General features: G+C 50.4%; 1 protein-coding gene across 2 annotated transcripts in view; it reads left to right on the top strand.

Moving 5' to 3' along the window:
• PIK3R3 (phosphoinositide-3-kinase regulatory subunit 3) overlaps positions 1-7,381 on the top strand; it is a 76,882-nt gene extending 69,501 nt beyond the window's left edge. For both annotated transcript variants that reach the window (XM_017743481.1, XM_008640771.2), the window contains one exon: positions 19-7,381. In XM_017743481.1, the coding sequence (XP_017598970.1) occupies positions 19-220 (202 nt within the window). In that variant the 3' untranslated portion in view covers positions 221-7,381. The remainder of the gene's footprint in view (positions 1-18) is intronic.
• Positions 7,382-17,274: the final 9,893 nt, after the last annotated feature.

Raw genomic sequence — 17,274 nt, forward strand, 5'->3', positions numbered from 1 at the left:
TCTTTCCTTTCCTTGCAGAGCTGATGGAGAGGTGAAACACTGTGTGATCTACAGCACTCCAAGAGGTTATGGGTTTGCAGAACCGTACAACCTGTACAGCACACTTAAGGATTTGGTTCTTCATTACCAGCAGACATCCCTTGTCCAACACAATGATTCCCTAAATGTCAGGCTTGCCTATCCTGTCTACGCACAGATGCCCCCCTCTCTCTGCAGGTAAATTTTGGGGAGGAGGAAAGCGTTGGCTATCTTGGATTCTTTTCTACGATTTTTATTAGAACTCGGAGGGCATTCTTTCTCCTTAGACTGCTTGTTTTGCACAAGAAGTGATTCTGCGAATGTGAATCAAAAAGAGGCCTAGCAGCAACAAGACGACAACTTGGGTGTAGGTGTCCTGGTGCTACCTTAAAAGCTCAGCTGTGCTTTTACACCGATACTTTTGTTTCCTTATGAGGGGAATAAACTCAACGCAACGCATATGAAAATACTGGAAGCAAAGCATCATTTTATGGAGATGATTTTTTGCCAGGCACCTTCAGTGGAACTTCTAATTGGATTTTGTTTTCTCTTGTTCTAGTAGACACAATTTGAAGCCTCTACCCGAGGCACTGGTAATGTCTTTCAGTCTTAAACTCCCAACAAACTAGGGGGGAAACTCTGCCACAGCAATTCTTCTCTGCTAATTTTAGCAGCTTCACTGCGATTCAGCCGGACTTCCAAAAGAGGGCTTGTCTTGAGGTAGCATGGAATTTGGTGAGAGAAGACCAAAGGAATTATGGGGAAGTTTCAGGTTTTTATTTAAATGGAAAAATGCTTGTAAAAGGAGAGTTGCTTTATTTTTTTGCCAACAGTAACAAAGTTTTGGTTTCAATGGCACTGCAGGTCTTTGCTTAAAGGAAACATAACCAAATTGAACACGCCAAAACTTTGTTCGTTGCTAGATCGAGCACTTACGGGGGAGGTTGCATTAGCATCCGCACATACTTTCTACACCAAAACTTGAAACAAATAAAAGGAAAAGCTAAACATTGTGTGTCTTCAAAACACTAAATTTGTCTGATCTGATGTAATTGCTCACTCTCCTCTTTCTTCACCCCCTCTCCCTCCCATTCCTCAGCTTGGGATTCTGTTTTCAGATTTTTAATGATACTGTGCTTCAGAATGTAAACCAGAATGAAGCTTGCACTCGCCTGCTGCAGGTCTCTTGCTGAACAGTGACAGACTCTTGTAACACTTGATTTTGGTACAGAAGAGGTCGGTGTAATCAAATGCTTCTGGATGGCTTATTGTACCAAATTGTTTGGTGGGGTATAGTCACTTCCAGTTGTAAGAAGTGAGCATGCTAATCCTAGATCTCCTCTGATTTGTTCTTTGCAAACTGGGTTATGAACTCTCACACCACTGCAGCCAAGCAAGATTTTACCCTGGTATAATCTAAATTCCCTTGTAGTTATTTTAGACATGATGCAAAACAGATGAAAGGGAAGAGAGCCATACTCCTCAGTTACTGGATGTCTGGTACCATCCTTTGGCAGGGGCTGCTGTCAAATACTGGAGTGGGTAGTCCTGGGCTTCATCAACTACAGCAATCATCAAATAAATCCCTCCCTGGAAAGTGTACAAAGCAGCTTATTTCCATTCCTTAAGCTTCTAAAATGAAAAAGAGCTAAGTTTGGCAAAGCGAACCACTTGGCATCAAAGCACAACTGGCAAAGCAATTGTTCAGTGTGCAACCTTGAAAGTTACTTTTGTTCCCATTACTGGAAGCGTTTCCCTTGCAATGCACCCATTGTGCAGGACAGGAAGCAGACAGTCATGCAGGTCTGAGAATGCTGGAGACCCGTTTCTGACCCTGGGGCTGATTTCCTGTTCAAATGGCTTTTTTCTGTAATGCCTGGGCAGTAGTGCCAGGCTTGTTGATGTATAATGTTTACACTAGAAGTATTATTTCCCTGAATGTCTTGAATTCACAAGTAGGGAAGTGACAAAGCTGGAGCACTGACAGCCATTGCAGGAAGGGTAGTCTGGTTCCCTGGCATGCCATGACATTTTTTATTTTGCACTAATGACCCTGACGCATCCCAGACACTTCCTAATTGGCCAGAGTGCAATCTTCAGGCAAGGAATTGTGTAGATGCCACTTTTCTCATTTAAATGATACCCTAAAAAGCTTAACCAAAACTGTGTGAGAGAAGAATAAAATTCATATAAGCTGCTATGTCAAAATGAACCACATCTGCTTGGGTGTCTCTCCTACTTCCCCAGGAAAAAAGGAAAAATGAGACATAGCCTTTGCTGTTAGTGGAAATCTTGAATGGTTTCCTCAGTGGTCTGTGGACATGGAATTTTTTCTTTATAAAGAAACTTGCCTCTACCTCTTGGCTAATTTGCAGTTCTAATCTGGTAGCTGTACAGCTGCCATTCTCACACTTCTTGGGCATCTAGCATTCCCTTGATGCTGGGCTGCAACCAAATGCCCGATGAGGGAAATCAGTTCAAAGGCACAAATGATAGCCAGGTGCCTCGTGCCTGTGGAAAAGCCTGTGTGAGAGGAGTGTCTGCTTGTTTTCCCTGCCCTTGTGAGCTCTCTGCACTCTCTTACTGACAGTGTTAACATTGGAGGCTGATGAGGCCCATATATCTGATCCCTGCTTTCATGACAGAGATAACCTGGCCAAAGTGTTTCACATCTGCCCCAGTTTCAGGTAGGGCTCAGTTTTGTTTTAAACAGGCACAGATCTGCTTCCAGGCTCGTAAATCCTGGCACACCCTCACAGTCCTGACAGCAGCAGGATAGCAGAGCAGGGCTGTCTGAAGTCTCTCTGTAGTGGAATCTGATTGATCCTGTGAGGTCTTGGTCCAGGCTCCAGCCCTGGCTTTGCCAAGGTAAATACAGTGTGATTCCATTAGCATCTGTGAAGGTAGCTTGGCTTTATCGTGGTGTGAGTGAGTTGGGACTCTTGGCCCCTTGCTCCCCAAGATCTTTTTGCTGATCACAGGTGATGTATTTGCTGTGAATGATGGACCCAGAGCCAATAAGCCATCCTGAAGTGTTCTTTGAAGTTCTGTTTTGCCCAAACCTTCAGACCAGGGCTATGGGCGGACTAAGCCTGCATTCCTTGTACTGGCTCCATTACTCTGAGCAGTCTCCCTGGGGCTGTTTTGCCACTGTATCTCTCTGTGTTTGGTTTAGGCACCTGAAGTCCCAGCTGCTGCCATTGTTCCCTGTTGATTTGCATGTGTTACTGCACAGATTCTTTTTACAACTACTTTGCACTCACAAAGCAAATGAGAATTGGTATAAAATCAACTGGTGTGATCTATGGGGCAAGGGCTTGGTCCTGCACCTCTCATTGTGCTTGGCCTAATTCTGTTTGCTCAGTAGCATTAGACCTGTGAGAAAACCCACAGCTTCCAGGAGCTGTTCTACACTTGCATGACTGAGAAATCAGAAATGGGCCTGTGAGATGCAGGATTACACCCCAGGATGAAAAGCAGCTGTTAAGCCTGAAACAAATACAGGAAGTGTGAACATGGAGGCAAAACAAAGAAACTCAAGTTCTTTTAAAACAGTAAGATGTGAGAAGGTTTTAATTTTAAGAGTCAGAACATCAGGAGGAAAGGGGGAAGTAACCTCACTGTTGTAGCAGCCATCTGGTACCAGACTGCAGTTAGAGGAGCATTGATCTCATTGACCCACATTGTATTAAATATATATGTAGAGTTAAATAAATAACTTTTGCACAGTGTTAAATGGGGGAAGGGGGGAGGGGATGCTGAAACTCGAATATGCACAGTTTCTTCTAATCTGTTTTGAAGTATATTTGCAGGGAATTAGGGGTGATTCAGTATTTTGTATTGGTATGGATGGAAATCAGGTCTGCTTCCACAGTTGCCATTGGCCCCATTGTGTCAGCCACGAGTGCCATGTTTTTGAAGTTAGTAAGTTATCAATCTTTTCCCACTACTTCCTTTATTGATTACAAGTAACCTGAGCATGGGAAGAACCTAGGAACAGAGGGATGTCCCAGCAGATGCTTCACTAGTGTGTGGAGCAGTAATGTGTGATTGTCCACCTTCTGATACTGGAGTGCTCTAGTTTTGGGGGTTGTATTTGGGTTTTTATTTCATTCTCATCAGCGGTGAAGTGAGTTGCTGCTTTGCACCGTTGGTAGTTGCAATCTAGAGTTATATCCAGTACAGCCCTCTGTCTTATGCCAAAAATAAAATGCTCTTTCCCCACTCATCTCTCTTGACGTGGCAGATGTTCAAGAAATTTTCCATTTAATGTGATGGGCCTGATTCTTTTCTCGCTGACACTAGTGTTAGCAAGCCTTCCACAACCAAAATCAAGCATTCCCAGGAAAAAAACTTGCATTTACTCATAACTGAATTCTAGTCACAGCAGGGCAAAAATCAAAGTTTTTCCCTCGCAAAGCCAGGCAACTGTAATGGGACTGTGGAAATGAATGTTGACACTTAGTGCTGTTTTGGGGAGGACAGGAGAAGGAGGAGGGTCTTGGTTGCCCCAAATCCTGGGCTCTCTGCAGGCGTGGCACCATGTCTGTAACTGAACGCTGTGGCTGTTTAAAACAGCAGAATTGCTATAGGAGTGTCACACTTTAAGTTTGGAAAAGCCCCTTATTTGGTACTTGAACAATCTTGCTTCTGTTTTTGAATGTCTGTTTATTTTTTATTTTTTGTTACACTAACAGGGAGTAAAAATCTGAAATGTTAGTGAGTCTTGTATGCTTGCTGCATTGTGCAGACATGAAACAGGTACTGCTTGTGGATCAGGAGGGGTAAGAGACAGGTTCAAAATGCAGTTTTACAAAGCACTATGATGGGTTGGGGGTTGTTTTGTTTAGACCATGTTTAAAATCAAGTTTTCTTATGTGTAGTTTCCTTATAGTTGATTTGCAACCTCTGCTTTTGCAATAGCAAAATCAAAATAACATTCCCAAAGAGCAAAAATGCTGTAAGGGGAGGGGGGTCAGGCTTGCTCAAATCCAGCATTCAAAGCAAATAGCTTTAGTGGAGAGGAAGGATCAGCACCCTAAAGCATCCCTCTGGTTGTAGTTTGATGAAGCAGGAGACAGACCATGAAGCAGAAACCTCTGCTTGGAACCACGAAAATAAGAGGAGATGCCAGAGCAGACCCTTCCCTTTGGAATTACCAGTTGTACTCTCCTTAAATGCACATGCAGGAGAGGGTTTAAGGAATTGATGTAAGTCCTTGAGGAGCTGCTGCCCTTTCTGTGTGGGAAGGGAACTTGCACTGCTGATCCCCTTGTTTCCCTTGGCACACGAGCAGCCGGGAGAAGGGAAGGACCAGCCCAAAGAAGCGCCGGCCTGTTTGTCAGGCAGCTCGGCCAGTTCAGCCCTGCGTGAGCAGCAGCTTTGGACGGGGTTACATGAAGTTTGGCCAACATTTTTGTGAATCTTGCATTCTGTGGGCAGAAATACTTTCCACCGAATGGGAAGGGGAAAAAAAAAAAATCTCTTGAAATCTTTTCAGTTCCTTCCTGTTTGTTCAAAGGGGCAGATTGGGAGCTTTAGCTTGTTAACTGTTCAGATGATGACAGTGCTTGAAGTGCTGGTCTTTGGGGCTGGCTCCATATAATTGATGCAGAATTTGCATTTTTTAAATTGCTATTGGCATAGACTCACCGTATTTTATGACTAGACTGGCCATTTGTTCTGAAGTTTGCCTTTAAAAAATGTAATATGAGCTTCAGAGGCAAGGGGAAAAAAAGTGAGACAGGTCCTTTTTAATAGAAAAAAACGCTTCGTTGATCAACCTGTATTAGAGAAAGCAGCTTTAGTTTGATGCCCCCCTCCACCGCCTTCCCTTGGGATTGCATCTGTGAGATCGGCATTGGCAAATGAGGGGAGGGATATTTCCCCCTGTATCCAGCAACGCCGTTCCCATGCACTTTCCAAGTGCTTGTAGCAAGAGGCTCGGGATCGTTTGGAGAAAGTTACTGCATCCAAAGACAAAAGAAAAGGTCTCTAAGGGTGGCAGTCACCCCCAGCAGGGGGTTGTAGGATGCTGGGGCCGGCCCCGAGCTGCCCCCGGGTCTCTGTTGGCTGCAGGGCGGGGCTCACCTTCAGTCGGCTGGGTCGGGGTTTTGATCTGTTTTGTTTTCGTGAGTGACTTCTACATCCAACAAAGATCTGTTTGATGAAAACCTGTTAATTTTGTATATCTGGCTGTTTATTGCACCATGGGATTGTAATGGTCTGCATCATCCGTGTGTGTGTGCGCGTGTGTGTGTGTGTATATGTACTGTATGTATATAGATATATGTAAAATATATTCACGTACACCTTTATATGCATTAGCTGTAAGTGGCACTGCCCCTTAAAAATAAAACAAAACTCACCGTTAGCACATTCTGCCACGTGGTCAGGCAGAATTGGGTTGGTTTTTTTGTCAAATGAAAAGGAGTTTATTGTGTTCATCTTGCATATGTGCTTCTGAAATGCTGACCTCTGGATTTCCTCGGGGGGGTTGCTACTATATTTGTAAACAGAGTTGATTTGGGGTGTTATTTACTCTGGGACAAAGCGTTCAACCGTGTCCCAAGCAAAGGCTTAGCAAAAGAAACCCCTCTTGCTCTCCTGTGAGACGCAGTGATTGTTTGCACGTTTCAGTGGCCCCTCAGTGCCCCCTGTCCAGAGCTGATGTGCAATGGGTGGTGTTGGTGCGTGTCCCTTTGTGAGTGGACTCTTTGTACAAGGTGTGGTTCAATGTAAAGCATGAGTGGGTGTTTGATCTTGTGTCGAGGGCTGAAATAACAGCACACTCCTTTGTACAACCTTTGCATCAATGTTTCTGCTTTTCTTTGACTTCTATTTTCTTTAAGGGAAACTGCATCTGTTAAGAACCTGCTTCTCCAGAAGCTATTGAATTATTTTGTTTTCCAGATGAATTCCAGCATGTAACTTTGGTACTCTTGTTTGTTATTTGTGTAAAATCTGTTCTTCTGTCGTTTATGGTGTAGTCGGGGAGGGGGGTGGGGGGAAGAAAAGAAAAAAAAAAAAGGAATTCATGTAGTTTAACTTTTAAAGAAAAGAAACAAACTGCTTCATAAGGAAACCAAGTGTATGTTAGTGTTTTCTGACAAGTCATCCTGTAGTTTCTAGCTCAGTAATGCAACACTGTACTTGTCACCGGGTGTGTTACAATTTTGCTGTACTTTCTTTTACTAGATGGTTGGGCTTTTAAATCCCAGACACTAAGCATCCTGGGCCTACTTGCTCTAGATCAAAAAAAATGCAATAAAAAAAAGATTGCAATAAAGCACATTGACATGTAATGTTTTAGAAGGATGTACTGACAGCTGTTTCTAATAAATTCCGAACTGCAGCGTGGTCAGGCTGCCGTGGTGTAGCTGTGTCTGTCTCCCAGCCAAGGCCATGGGCATCATCTTGAACAGAAGCAGAGGTCTTGCAGAGGTCTGATTTCCTCTAGGCTGGAGAGAAAGCCCCTCCTGGGGCTGGGAGGAGGGAGGACTACACGTAGCACACGCACGTTCCTTAATGGAACCTTCCCTGCGTTCCTTTCACAGCGTCTTCCGAGGGAGCAGGAGCCATCAGCAGTGTTCTTGCATGCCTCACTGCTTCCTCTGCCATCAGGGAAAGCCACATTTGGTGATGCCACGGTTGGTGCTGGGGAGAGAGGGGATGCACCACTTGGGCAGACTTAGGAAAGACATGGCTCAGCTGCATCCGTTCACCTAGACATTGCAGGAGTTTGGGAAATCCCTGTTTGCTTTCCCAATTCCTTCATGAGTACCAGGCACTGGAACCACTCAAAAATCAGTGAGTTTGGCGGTGGTGTTGCTGATCCTCTTTCATTTCACACACACGTTATGGCAGGAGGGCAAACCTGGGGGGATGTTTTGCCCCTTAAACTTGGGAGTCAGATGGGATGCCACCCCAGCATCCTCAGAAATTTAGGGCAGCGGCAGTGGCTGTGCATGGCTCGGTGTTTTTGCGGCCCCATGAGTCAACGTTTTTGCAGACTGACGAGCAACATTTTTCCAACCTCCTGAGTCGACCATTTTTTTTTTTTTAATGCTGCGTCAGCATTTTTCACAGGACCGAGTAAGCCTTTTCAGCTGCTGAGTCAGCATTCCCTCCATCACCCACACCACAGGCCCCTCCACCAGCAGGCAGGGAACACCCAACTGGGCAGAAAAGTCCCTGATCATGGTGCAGGGGAGCTGGGAGCACCCAAATGGACCCTGAGGGCTCACTCGGGCATCTGTCATTACACCCAGCAAGGAGCTTACCCCATGTTACAGCACCTCAGGGTGCTCCCTGCTGTCCTGCTCAAGGGAAGGGGCACTGCACAGGAGGGATGCAGCCACTCAGAAACATCACCTGGAACAGCAGGAGCCACATGGTACCCACTGGATGAGCCATGGGTTTTGTGAGCCAGTGTTCACTGCATCGGCACCACCAGGCGAGAGGAGAGTGGTGGGGAAACGTCAGCAAGAACCTGGGAGGACTCTGCAAGGTGCTGCAGGGGCCTGGATCTTTTTCATTATTATTTATTTATTTTTAATAAGGGCTAATGAGGTAGAATTGCAGGAAAGATGTAAGTCACTAATTGGCGAATGGTTTTTCAGGGCTTTGCCAGACTGTTCACTGTGTTATGAAAACATCACAGCCAGAGACGGCGTAGGAAATTTCCAAGCGGCTGTGCTGACTGGATGGAAAGAAAAACACCTCCCAGCTCAGATGTCTTCTCAGAGAAAGGGCAGATCCCAGGGATTTTTCCATCCTCAGCAATTCCACAGAGCTTCCTGCAAGTCCCCTGGGTTCCCCCCCACTCACACACAGGAGCCTTCCCAGGGGCAGGCAGTGGCCCGGCACCCCCAGACATGGCACCACAGGGCAGGGGTGCAAGATGGATGGACAGAAGTCCCCAGGCTGCTTTCATGGGATTTCTGTTCCCCCCCATGCAGGGGCCCACTGTAGTGGGAGATTCATGCAAGGAGCTTGCCCATGGGAAAAAAAATCTGGTGGGAAAAACCCAAACACCTCCAAAAGCCCATCATCCCCCAGCCAAAATGCCTTGATGTAAGGGATCAGGGTTTGGTTTGAAACCCGGGGCTTGTTGCAGCAACCAGGCTGCTCCATTTCTTCTCCTTGGTTTCAGCTCTCAAAATAGACTTATTTTAGTCTAATAGTTTAGTTTAATAGACACCGTGTTGCTGGGCAGCAGGAGCAACACAATCACAGCCATAGCTCCGAGTGCCACAGTCATAAATAAAGGGCGGGGTGGTAAGTGTGCTGCACAGGACCTTCAGCAGCCCTAAATCCAGGAGGGATGTGGTTGCCTGTCCCCTCCATCCCACTCCAACATGCACAGCCAGAATGTGGGATCCATCAGGTGCCTCTGCCATGAATGAAGCACCTGAGCCTGGAAATCCAGCCTGGGCAGCTGCTTCTCACACCAGTCCCACTGGGTTTGGGGTTGGGGTGGGTGCAAACGTACCCAAGATGGAGAGTGCTGCCTAAATCCCCCGGGAACAAAACCCCTCCCAAAGAAGCACAACCTGGCTGAGCCCCAGGGACACACAAGGATGGGAGAGTGTTCACCCTGGCCATGGGCCACAATTCATCCCAGTGAGACATGAGACACAGCATTTCCCTCCATGGAGCATCAAGTCCAAGCTTGGGGCAGCAGTCAGCAGCTTTCAAGTGAACTGGTGGATTAGGGTTGGCCACAGACCCAGAATCCCCATTTCATGGGCAATCTCATCATTTTGCTTGTCAGGCTTCATCCAGATTGGAACAAAACGGTAATGTACAAAATTTGACTGGACAATGCTTTCAAGGGGGAAAACCATCCCACATCTATTTTTGTTGAGCTGGCACAGTCCCACACCAGCATTAGCCTTTCTGTACCAGTGTTATCCATGAGCCCAGAAGGGTTGGGAGGACAGAGGCTTCACCCTGACCAACATAATCCACTTCCCTGGCTACTATTTTCTCCAGATTTTCTCTTGACTGCTATTTTCCTCAAATCTGTTCTTTCTGATGGCAAATCTTTCTCCCTGAGGGGATCTAATTGGCTTTGTAGAGAAGTGATGGGTAGGGGACAAAATGCCAGGGCACCATCTGCATGAAGTCTCTGTGCTGCCAGGGCAGAAGGTGTGGTGGAGCTCCTGGGAAGCATCTTGGCCACTTCTGCTCAGTCACTCTGGCACATTGCAGGGCAGAACCTGCTGCAAGTTCCCCTGGGCTCCAGCTCTCCTGGGCACAGCCATCTGCCTGGAGCCCTCCTTTCCCTGGCCCCACCAGACCCAAGCCATCTCCCCCAGACAAGGGACAGAACCCTTGGAGCAAGAGGAGGCAGCTCCTCACATCCAGCTGGCTCAGCCTCCCAGCCCTGATGCAAGCTAGAACAACTCAGGGTCTGGCTCCCAGAAGAGGGATAAGGAGCAGGAAGAGGAGCATGAGCTGTCACAAGGCCTCAGGGGCAAGCAAAGGCATGTCCCATGGTGGAGCATCTTCAGGCAGACTAGGGTGCCAGGAGGGTAGGGGCCAGAATGTGCCCCTCCATCCCAAAAACCTCTCCCTGTGCTCCTGCTTGGGCTTCTGGGCAAGATCCCAGCTTTTCCGGCTGCTGCCACAGGTCTGTGCCCTGGAGAGGCACTCGATAGTCACAAGCCTGCTTCAAGCAGAACTGTGGCTGGAGCATTTCCCAGACTTTTTCCCTTTGCTCACACTTTCAAGGGAAGGAGCAGGATGGGTGCACTGAGAGCAGAGCCAGCCGCCCTGGGCAGGTGCTGTGCACGCTCCCGCGGCCGCTCTGCCAAAGGAAACACAAACATCCTACCCAAAGAAAGCACTTTTCATCGGCAACACAGGTTCCCATTTTTGCACAGGGCTGGTCTGTTCCGGGCAGCTTTCCCCACCGCACTGCTGGGCCGAGCAAGGGCCCGGCCAAGCTTTCCGGGCTGGGCTCAGGCCAGAGCCGCCCTTCCTGCCCCACATTAGACCCACAGAAACCAGGCAATATGACCACGTCCGGCACCTGGAGAGGATTTAAGCTGACCTGATGTGAGACACCTCAGAGTTAAAGGGGCTTAGTCAGCCTCAGAGTCCCTTCTGCACTTGAGATGTGCAATTTGGGGATGTAGGACCCTGGAGATTGGAGACCTAGGGGCTGTGGGACCTTGCTTCTCCTTGCTTCTGGCAAGGGGAATTTAGCCAAACCTGACTGTCCCAGCACGGCAGACAGAGTTGGTGAGGCCCCATAACCTAGAAGGAGCTTTGGAAGGGAAATTCCAGTGTCATGGAATGGTGCAGCTCAACACCAAGCCAGGACAACAAACACAGGTTATTAAAAAAAAAAGAAAAAAGAAAAAGAGAAACTAAAAAAATAAAAGGCAAGTATTACTTTGGCCTAAAATTCGTGAAGACCTGAGGAAAAGGCAGGATTCGGGGCAGAAGAGGGGGTGAGGAGGAGGGTAAGAGCACTTGGACGCACATCATTCATGGAATAAATAGCTCTGGGTATTTTATACCTGCCCTCAGTGTTGGGTGGGGGAGTGGGGCAGCTGGGGCCCCTCATCCTGCTCCTCTACACCCATCAAAGTGCTGCCACTGTAGCAGAGCCAGCAGGTCCCGGGCCCCAACACCTGTCCCAGCTCACCTGTCCCCTCTCACCTGTCCCAGCTCACCTGTCCCAGCTCACCTGCCCCAAATCACCTGCCCCAGCTCACCTGCCCCAGCTCACCTGCCCTGGCCCACCTGCCCCAAATCACCTGCCCCAAATCACCTGCCCCAGCTCACCTGTCACATCTCACCTGCCCCAGCTCACCTGCCCCAAATCACCTGCCCCAGATCACCTGCCCCAGATCACCTGCCCCGGATCACCTGCCCTGGATCACCTGCCCCATCTCACCTGCCCCAGCCGCCGGCAGGAGCAAAGTCCGCAGCGGGAAAAGCGAGGCTGAGGCCTTGGGAACAAAGCAGCCTTTCACAGCAGCGGCTTGGCCAAAGGAACCGGGGAATATTCCTGTCCCAGGGCTCCCAAACGGCTCCTAGCTTTGATCCTGGGCACAGGGCGGGTTGTTGGCATTTTTCCTTTCCTTGTGTTGCTCTATTTTTTTTCCTTCCTACTTCATGGCATAATTTTTGTGAGTGGCTATGATTTCTAGGAGAAATTCCTTGCCACTCTGGGAAGAAAAACCTTCTGCTGGGAGCAAGATGCAGACTCTGCACAGCCCTTTCACCTGTCTCCTGAGGGAGAAAAACACCTCCTCCAGGATTCACTGGAGGCGCAGGTGTTCATCACCATCATTTTCAGTTCAGAGGTTGTTTTCTGAACATGTCTGATAAACCCTGGCCTCACTCAGGATTGGAAACTGAAACAGTTGCACACCTGTGTACTTTCCTCCCAAACCACGTCCCTTCCAGGGGACTTGATGGCTTGCATGCTCAGGTGGCCTTTCAGACTCCCCAGGTGATGAGGACAAGCATTTTCCTCCTGAGCAGCCCCCAAACCTGCTGGCTTCCAACCAGTTCTTCTGTCACCCCCCTAAAACCTGCTCCCCCACCCCAAATGCAGAGTGAAGGGATGTACCAACTCACCTTCCCAGCCCTGTGCCCAGCCCCAGGCTCTCCCCTCCTGCAGCACAGGGAATGGTTCCCCACAAGCCTGTTCACTCACACAGTGTGGGGCACACCTGACACCCCTGGCAGGGCAGGCCAAGCCTCCCCTGCCCACGGCCCACATACCAAATATTTTTAGGCAGTTGGAAACACACCTTTGCTGCTGCCAGCCTCCCATGCAGGGATGGGAGGAGACAGATGGGATGGAGAAATGGAGTCAGCCCTGAGAGGTCACTATGGCGTCCAAGGGAATAAAACCATCCCCCTCCTCTTCCTCCTTCTCCTCCTCCTCACCCTTCTCCTCCTGGTCCCACCACGCGCCTTCTGACGGATGTTGCCTTTGGACCAGACCTTCTTGCAGCCCAGCTGCCGAAAAAGTGCTGTGGTGAGCCCTGTGTGCCCGTGGGCCATCTGGAATCCATCACTGTCTGTGCACAGCGACTCCAGCCAAACCCTGCTCCTGCCTGCTGCTGGCAGCTCTTGGCTTTCCAGGGGAGCACCTGTGGGTGCAAAGGGGTCCCCCCACTTCCCAGCACTGGAATCCAGCTGGAGAACCCACTGTACCGCCAGCAGGGGCTGGGAAGGGGAGCAGCCACCCCACAGCCCCACAGGAGCCCCCCATGCTGGGGGAATGGTGCTTTTTTTCCCCTGCCAAGGTATGGGTTGGTATCCCCAAAGTGTGGAGGTGCCATGGAGGGTGTCCCTTGCCGGCCCGATGTGCTGGGCCATGCTACAGGGCTCCAGGTGCTATAGGGCATTTTCTGGCTCTGCCATTGCATTCCCAGATCCTCAGGCACATCCTTGCAGCCCTCCCCATGAGGCTCAACACTCTTCAGGGCTCATTTGCCTCTCCCTGAGCAGCAAATGTCCCATCCTGCAAACAGACCCCAAAGGAGCATAATCCCTCTGTTCCCATGGGTGCAGCACCTGCCCAAAATGTCCCTGGTGTTCCTTCCTGGAGTTAGCTGCACTCCTATCTGGATAAGCCACTCCTGGAGCTTCACCAACACCTGGCCACAGCACCCTCAGAGGTCTGCAGCAGTTCTGGTGGAGCTCCAGCCTCGCTCCCCTGAGAGCAGGATTTGGGGAAGTATGGGGTGGATTGCCCTGAATTTGGGATGTGCCTGCACACACATCTGCATGTCCTTCCCCCGCGCAGGAAGGCCCCAGCAGGCAGGAAGAAAAAGGAATTCCAGCCCAGCTCCAAATGCAATCTCACACTGGCTCAAGCTGCCAAACCCCAGAGACCCCCAAAAATTCAAATTTGGTCTCCAAATCAACTGATCTGATTCCTGTTCTCGTGCCAGCACCCGCTCCTCCAGCACAAGGACAGAGAAGCAGGGCTGGAATGTGTGCGTCCCACGAGCAGGAGGGGTTCTCCTGGGTGCTGGGTCAGGAGTCTAATAAAAACCAGAAGGTCTCATGGCACTGGCTGCATGGGCAGCACTGGCCTGAGTCCCACAGCTGGAGATTTCCTGAGGAAAAGTGGGGCCTTCATCCCCAGCTGCAAAACAGATGGGGAGGCTGCCCGTGCACCACAGTGCAGGCAGGGCAAGGGCTCCATGGCACTGGTCCACCACCATTCCCTTGAATTTGGAGGCTCACATCCCCAAACAGGGGACAGCAGCCACAGCCCAACAGGTTTCTGCTGGGTATTGCTGCACCCAGCCGAAGGTTTGGGAAAGAGGCAAGGGGGGGAATATTCCTCCTTGCCCAAAGTCCTTCATGGCTAAAGCAACCAGGAAAGTAAGCACATGGAAATGCAGGGAATGGGGGGACAGGGAGGGGCACAAGGGGCCCTGCTTCCCTCCTCATGCTCTAAACATCCTCGTGTTCTAACAGTGAGGGGGAACGCGCGCAGTGCTGGGGAGCAGCGCAGCCCCTCTGTCCCACAGGAGCATCCCCCACTGCTCTGGGAATGTGCACCCCTGAGCAGCCCCATGGACAAACCCAACGGCACCTTCAGGGTTAAGAAGCACCCTCATCAGTGACAGCTCCAAAATTAACAAGCTGGCTCCACCACCTGCATCACCTTCCAAAAAGTCAAGGTGAGGGTGGGAGGGAGGCAACAGGAGCTCATTTACTTTGAAGATCACTGGTGAGCAGTCGAGCAGGAAAGTGGCCTGGGGTGTCACACCAGCGACCTGGGGCTGGAAATCTCTGAAATCTCATTTTAGTCTTCTCCTTTCCATCTCCAGCAAAGCAGCCATGGCCATCGGGAAGAGAGGATGAGCACGGGAATTGTCTTTGGGTAATGCCACCTTCTGCTGCTGGTGACCTGGGAGGGAAGCAGCTTTCCCAGAGACCTTCTCCTTCAGGATTAACAGGGGTGTCCAGAGCAAAGCCCAGACTTGCTCCCAGAGCAGTGAGACCCCATGTCCTTGCTGCCAGCAGCAGGGATGGCTTGGTCATATGCTCTGAAGGAACCCAAAAGAAAACTCTTCAGGATGCTGCCCCACTGTGCTGCTCACAGAGCCTCCCAGAAGGCAGTCTTGGGAGAAGTCCAGCCTTTTAGTGAAGAAGTAGAGCTAGCTACTGACCAGAGAAGAGTTTGCAGCCACGAGGTCCGTAGGTTTAGCCCATCCTCCCCTGGATCCTGCCCTGATGGCACCCAGCGCCCTTGCAAAGCAGCAAACCCAGAAAGTTATTTATATGTGGGAATTAGAAATAGAAGATGCCAAAACCAGCAGCGGTGGTGCAACTCCAACTTCCAAGCCCCAGAAGGACCGCGGAGCTCAAAGAAGCTGCGATAGGTTAAATATTGCCTGACCCACTGCCTCGGGTGAGCACCGGGGAGAGGCAGGGGTGCTCCCGGTGAGATCCAGGGGAGGAGGGAACTCTCCCAGCCTGACCCCACCGAGTTCAGGGACAGCCCTGCGCAGAGCAGCTCCTCAGGCAGCCCCATGGGAAGCATCCCCCTGCCAGAGGGATTCCCAGCCCATGTACCATTCCTGGCACATCCCATCCCCCGCCTCGCACACCTCAGGACCGGCAGGACGATACCCCCGCCTCACCCCTGACCCTCCTCACTCTGGTTTAACCCCTGTGCCGTGTCACCCTCCCACGCCGGGCCATCCCCAGCAGCCTCCCCTCACGCCGAGGCCACGGGGAGGGTCAGAGGGGATCAGCCGGCGAGGATGCTCCGTGCCCGAGCTCACGGGAGGCTCTTCAGGGGAGCCCCGTGACGCAGCACAGCGGGATTAGCGGGCAGACGGACGTGACTGCGAGGCAGTCGCCTGGTGCTAATTAAAGAAGGGATATATTTAGGCACCCGGTTATCCCCCGCATTTCACTTATTTTTAGCTCCCAGTCTGCCAGGCTGGGGTGGCACATGGGGAAGGGCACGGACGTGAGGCAGAATGGATCCATTCCCAGCAGAGAGGAGGTCCCGGCCCCTTGTCCTGGCCAACGCTGAGCCCCTGGGGGAACGAAACCTCTGTCCAAACTGGCTGCAAAGGAAGAGAAAGCTTTCTTTTTTCCCCAGAAAGGCTGTTTCAGGGTTTCAGGGAGCAATAGGAGCATCCCTGCTCAGTCCCTACCCCAGATCCACCCAGTCTTTGCCATCACCCAGACCATCCAGGGGTTGAAAATGGCCCTTTTTGGAATCACCCCGCTAAAAGCACAGCTGTGCCCAGGGCAGAGGCAGCTCCCCCATTCTCAGGGTCACATCCCTCTGCAGTGACACTGGCCTGGCAGCGATGCCACTGGTCCCCATACCTTCTTTCTTTCCAGTACTGCCGCTCAGCATAGCTGGAGTGTGTCCTTGGCACATGGCTGAGCACCCTGTCCACGAGGGCCATCAGCAGGTGTGGAGCTTCCTCGGGTCTTCAGTGCCCCAAAAAGAGTGGACAAACAGCAGGAAGGACAGAGCCCAGCATCCCTGCAGCCCTCCTGGGCCAGGACAGCCCACTAGTCCCATTCAGTTCCCCCTTTGCTTCATTCCCACAAGTGCTCTGGGGTTTTATATTTGGGGTCTTGGGGATTTTTCCCCTTTGCAGCGTGAAATATTGATCAGGTCTCTGCTAAGTTTATCTCCCACCCCACCACCCCTCCTGACTGCCCTGCTTCCCTCATAGAACAGAGGGTGGGGTGTGGAAGTAAATCAGAATAATGGGATAATTAATGACCCAGGGAGTTGAAGCCCAGCTGAAAGACAGGCTGCTCTGGCTGGCCTGGGAAGAGGGTTCCCAGCAAGGAAGGTTTGGTCTGAGGGTATTTTTGCAGCTGAAGAGCATCCACAGGTGGCCAAATTCCTCCTTAGGTGGCCCATCTGGTAAAGCCTCTCCCAAAACAGTGAGGCTGGGAAGTTTGGACCATAACTCAACAAATTTGAGATGGAAAAAGAAACCCACCCCAATTTCTTTACTTAGTGAAATCCTTTGACTCCAGGAGCAGGTGTTCTGCACCCCCTGCTTTGTGGAGAGTGGCCAGGGCCGTGTGAGGCCGTGGGCTCTCATCACCTGGGCTGCAGCTCGCCCTGGTTCCCTGCTGCCCATCAGAATTAGGCAGCCCATTTGAGCAGGTTTACGATAATCATCAAATAACTCGTTCATTGACAGCGTGTCAGGCTGAGAAGACTGACTGAGCCCTCGTTTGCTGATTGCTAATTAGCTTAACATTCCTAATCCCTCATTA

This window comes from Corvus brachyrhynchos, unplaced genomic scaffold, assembly GCF_000691975.1.
Source record: "Corvus brachyrhynchos isolate BGI_N302 unplaced genomic scaffold, ASM69197v1 scaffold48, whole genome shotgun sequence".
Taxonomy (NCBI): Eukaryota; Metazoa; Chordata; class Aves; order Passeriformes; family Corvidae; genus Corvus; species Corvus brachyrhynchos.